Below are 4,686 nucleotides of genomic sequence, written 5' to 3' on the forward strand. Positions count from 1 at the left end.
ATCTCCAAAGCCAGGCAGATCATCATTTCCAGTAGTGACAAGGATGAGAACACGTGTTCTCGTATCCATGGAGAAGCAGAGCGGAGGGCAGGACCTAAAGATGCTGCTCCTGTTGTGGCTGGACTAACCACCTAGTGCTTTCTCCTCACCCGTGATGCCAAAATAAAACCATGCCTTACACTAGAATGTTAAACCTTTTATTTTATACGTAAAAATGAGGGATAAAAAGAGGAATTGGGATGTCTCCATCTTGAGGGCATTGCTTCTGGCTTTGCATCGCTCTTGTTTGAGGAATGTTCACAGTGGCAGGGGAGACGCAGCAGCCAGGGCTAGTGGACAGGGGCCTTAACCACCAGGGTATCGTGGCAGGCCACCGCGATGCCCCCGATGAGGTTCAGGAACTCCTGGAAGTCCAGCTGCCCATCGCTGTTTAAATCGAGTTTCTTCATCATCCTGTCCAAGACACCTGGGTCCTTCTGATTCTGCAAAAGACCAAGAGGTGGGAATTGAGGTTGGCCTGTAGGCAGAGGAGTGCCCTTGCCCCAGGACGGGAACCACAGCTGATTTCAGCACCAGAGGAGAGAGATCGGCAGAGAAAGGCAGAATTTAGTTGGGCTGACACAGGTCAGGCCATTCCTGGGGGCAGCCAGCTCTTCCAATGCCCATTCCGCAGCATTTGTAGGGGCAAAGGCTTCACTGGTGTCCCAGGGGCTGAAGCTGTGCCAAAGGAGACTCCTGGCCTGCGTTTTGCTCACCTTTGTGAAGGCGGCCAGCTCAGTGTTCATGAAAGCCAGGAACTCCTTCTTGGAGAGGGTGCAGTTGTCCCCTTCACGCCCCGCATACCGCTGGAAGACGGCCAGCAGCGACTCGATGCAGCGTTCAGTCTCCGTGGGCTGCAGGAACAAGAGCAAGTTCAGGCTAGCGCTGCAGGGAGCCACGGGCTTGCAGACAAGCAACTTGGCTCCATTTCTGGAGGAAGGTTGGGCTAAGAGGGGTCTCCTGCAACTGTTTTCTGCGAGGAGTCTCCTCTGCCCAACCTGCCCAGCCACATTTTTCTTTGGTATTAATTTCTCTGCTATTTTGGCACAGCACTGTGGAGCAGGACTGGGGAGTGGTTCATGGAAAATCCCCTGGGGAAACATCAGCTCCCATCAGAGGAGTGTCCGGGTGGGAAAGAGCTTGCGCTGCAACCACAGCAACGTGCTAATTTTTTCCATGCTCTCCGGCACGGCTGGACTGAGGCTGCTCTTCTGGAAAGATAAAGCAGCCTGCCTCCTCCTTTCCCTCCCCCTGCCCTGGCTGGACAGAGGGGGAACTCTGAGTCAGGAGAGAAAAATGCGACTGGCATTGGCTCCAGGCAGGGAGGGAGTCAGAGTGGCCTGTGTGGTGATGGATGGGGCAAAATGAGGGAGATTGAGGGGATGTGGGGCTCTTCCCCCTGGGAAAAGGACAGCTCTGGGAGGAATCCGCCCTTCATATCTAACGTCAGCATCCTGGGGACTCCCTGCTCCTCCCTGCCCTGCCTGAGGCTCAATTCACCCTTTTTTTCTTAATGTGAGAGGAGATTAGTTGGTTCCACCTTCAGCTGCAGGTTCTTGACTCCTCTGCACCCCCTACTCTGCTGCTCGGGCGTAGGGGACTGAGGGTGGAGCATCAGTGGGGAAAAGGAGGGGAGGGAAGGGGGGGACTGGATGGCCGGGGGTGTAACGCTGCTCCTTGGTCCCCCCAGCTTGTGGGGACCCTCTCCCCTCCCTCACTAACTCTGCACCCTCTTCCTGCGCCCCCTCCCCAGCAGCTCAGCCCTTGGCACCGTCTCCTCTCTTCCGTGCCAAAGTGCGTTTTGCCTTCGGCTCCGGGACCACTTAAGGAAACTCTCCTGGGTCATCGCCCTCCCCCCTGCGGAGTCTCTTCTCCCCCCCGTCCCGAGTCCGGGCGCGCTCACCATGGCTGGGTGCGAGCAGGGTGCTCGGTTCTCGGCAGGGTCACGGCGCGATGTGGCGCAGCGGAGCTGGGGCGGTTATGAACCTCACGACGCAGCCGCCGCCCTTCCCGTGTCAGCCAGCGCCCGGCCCTGACTCAGCCCCGGGGCTGCCTTGGGCAGCCGTCAGCAGTAACGGCAGATCCGGACGTGCCTGTGGTTCCCAGGAACGGGCTGGGCCCCTCCTCTGGGTTCTCAGTCCCTTTACCCTCAGTTTTATTCTTTACAGTGATTTACACTTCCATTTTCTCCTCCTTATCTGTTTTCTTCCCTCAGTCCTTTGCAACTTGTCTCTTTATGGCTCCCTTTATTTCTTCCCCAGGTTGGGGCTCAGCCCCCAGCCCTGCCTTGCTGCTACCCAGAACATCCGCAGTGTTTCCTCACGCTAGGGCAAGATTTGGCCCTTCCCAGCTTTGCAAACAAGGCCGGTGAAGGCAGATCAGGCACAGAAGAGCAGGCAGTGTCCCTCTGCCAGCACAGCTGGGGGGGCCATCTATCCCGTCCTATCAACCCTGACCCAACCCACCTGCTGATAATACCATTTCATCATGTTGTAAAAGTATTGGTTGTGTTGCAGCCAGGATTTGTCCCCAGCAGTGCAGGTTTGAGCTCCGGGCCTGGGCTGTTGCAGAGCGAGAGTCCCCAGAGGGCTGAAAATGGAGAAGTGCAGAAGTGGAGGAGGGACATGAGGCACCTGAAAGGCAAGTGATGAGCCACAATAGCTCAGAGCAGGGCGGGCGGGGGCTGTGCTGCCCCGCCGCAACCCACCCAACAAGAGCCAGGGAAGCTGCTCGGACATGTCGTGTTTCCCCGTGTTTGCACAGGCAACCGGTCCATGGTTACGGCACCCATGTCTGTGCTTTTGCAACCAGCGCTGATGCAGAATCACCCACTCGAGGCCATATTTCCCTGTGGCTCCCAGCCCTGGGTGGTGCCGCTGTTCCTCAAAAGCTGCAGGGGAAGCCTGGAGCAGAGAAGCTGGGGCGACGTGGGAGCCGGGATGTCCTCTGGGGTCCGGGGCAGCTTCCAGGGACCGGGCTCTTTGGGAAATCCCACTGGAGACTGTGACTCAGCACAGGCTGGGAGAAAGGGAAGTAGTAAATTAGGGGGCCAACAGTCCCAAATCTCCTTTCCTTTCTTGCCCCAGTATCCTTCCACCAAACTATCCTTTTTTGCCCACGTATTGAGGAAAAAGTGCCTCTAGTCCCCAGCCGACCCCTCCCAAAATGCAAATAGTTCAGTCCACGTAAATCAAAAGGATTTGCGAAACCTGGGAGCTGAGGGCAGGAAACCTGCTGCACTTCTCTTTGGGTTTTGCACTCCCTCCTGCTCTTTTGGTCCCTTAACAATAAAATATGAGCTGGTTGGAGGCGCAAGTGCTATTTCACCCTTTGCAAAAGGGTTGTGGCCCGACCCTGCCTTGGCTGCGGTGGGGGATTTTGGGAGGTTTCTTTTTCTTGCTGTTGCCATGTGTGTTTGCAGTCCAGGCGCTGGCCCTGTTTGCAGACAGCCCATCTGTGCTGCCATATGTTTGTCACCAAGACTCATGACTGTCACATGCACAAGGGGCACATTGGTCAGAGCATTGCCTCATGCATCTGCCTGCCCCTGGCTGGGACAGACCCCTCCAGGTCCCTCCGGCACCAGGGTCGGAGTGTCTCAGGGTGGTGACTGTGGCTAGGTGAGCAAGAAGCGCTGGCTGCTGTCCGCTGAGGCCACATCAGGCTGCGGTGGACCTGAGCTGCCCTTGATCCTCCTGGCCAGCCCTGTTACCAGCCAGTGGGCTCTGGTTGCATTTAAGAGCAAGGCACAGATGGTGCTGGGGTTGCCCTCGCTTCTCTGCCTTCTTGCAAAATTACAACCCCGTCTGCTGCTAAGGGAATTGGTTCTCTTTTGCTCAAGGGAAAGAAAAATGAATAAAATCTGGACTTCTCAAGGAAGGGTCACTGATGTCTCCATCTCCAGCCTCATGCACCACGTGTGGCATCTGGTGCATTTTTTTGTGCTGTGCTGCTGCCTCTCTCCTGCCATAGGATCAAGGAGTGATCCTGGGCATAGGGAAGTCCGAGGGAAAAAGCACATGGATGCATGTGGCCAGGAAAATGTGCATTGGGCTGGCTTGGCGATGCTGGCTCTCCTTGTAGTGCACGGCTGCTGTGAAAGCTGGAGCACATGGGCACATCTGCACGTCCCCGTGCGGGTCTGAGATCACAGCACGTGCAGCTGTGCCGGGAGCCCCTGACACCGTGCAGATGAGTAATGAGGGCCAGAGTTTCAGAAGGATGTGGACTCCTGGGTGTGTAGTAGGGGGGATTTGGTGGGGTTTTTGGCAGCCCCTGTCTGCACTAGGTGTCTGGCATTAGGAGGAATGTGTGACCTGAATTGGGACACTCGCGCACCAGACTGGGGCCGTTATAGAAATCAGACCCAAGGATGAAGGATGGCAGCAGTTAGTGCAGTCATCAGCTATTTATTCTGATTTTTCGTGCAATACATCAGTGTGAAGAACAAAGAGACCCACCCCCACCCACCACCATTATCCTGCGGTAACCACAGCATAACCCGGCTGCTTCAAAGCCTTTGTGAGGCCAGAGTTTGGATCCTGCTCTACTAGGGGAGCAGAAAGGTGTAACCAAAAGCACTGAGTCTACAAAAGTGCTTTTTTTGTCAACCTTGAGGATTCTCAGGCCCTAGAAGGAAGATGTTTG

At 56.0% G+C, this 4,686-nt stretch overlaps 1 protein-coding gene across 1 annotated transcript; it reads right to left on the reverse strand.

Annotated features, from left to right (window-relative positions):
• Window positions 1-175: 175 nt before the first annotated feature.
• Window positions 176-2,181, reverse strand: S100A11 (S100 calcium binding protein A11). Its single transcript, XM_005515098.3, has 3 exons — window positions 1,943-2,181; window positions 756-893; window positions 176-482 (listed from the first exon to the last, which is right to left on the reverse strand). Exons 1-3 carry the CDS (start codon window positions 1,943-1,945, stop codon window positions 330-332), a joined length of 294 nt encoding a protein of 97 aa, XP_005515155.1. The 5' UTR covers window positions 1,946-2,181; the 3' UTR covers window positions 176-329.
• Between the last annotated feature and the right edge of the window lie 2,505 nt (window positions 2,182-4,686).

This window comes from Columba livia, chromosome 28 (genome assembly GCF_036013475.1).
Source record: "Columba livia isolate bColLiv1 breed racing homer chromosome 28, bColLiv1.pat.W.v2, whole genome shotgun sequence".
NCBI lineage: Eukaryota > Metazoa > Chordata > Aves > Columbiformes > Columbidae > Columba > Columba livia.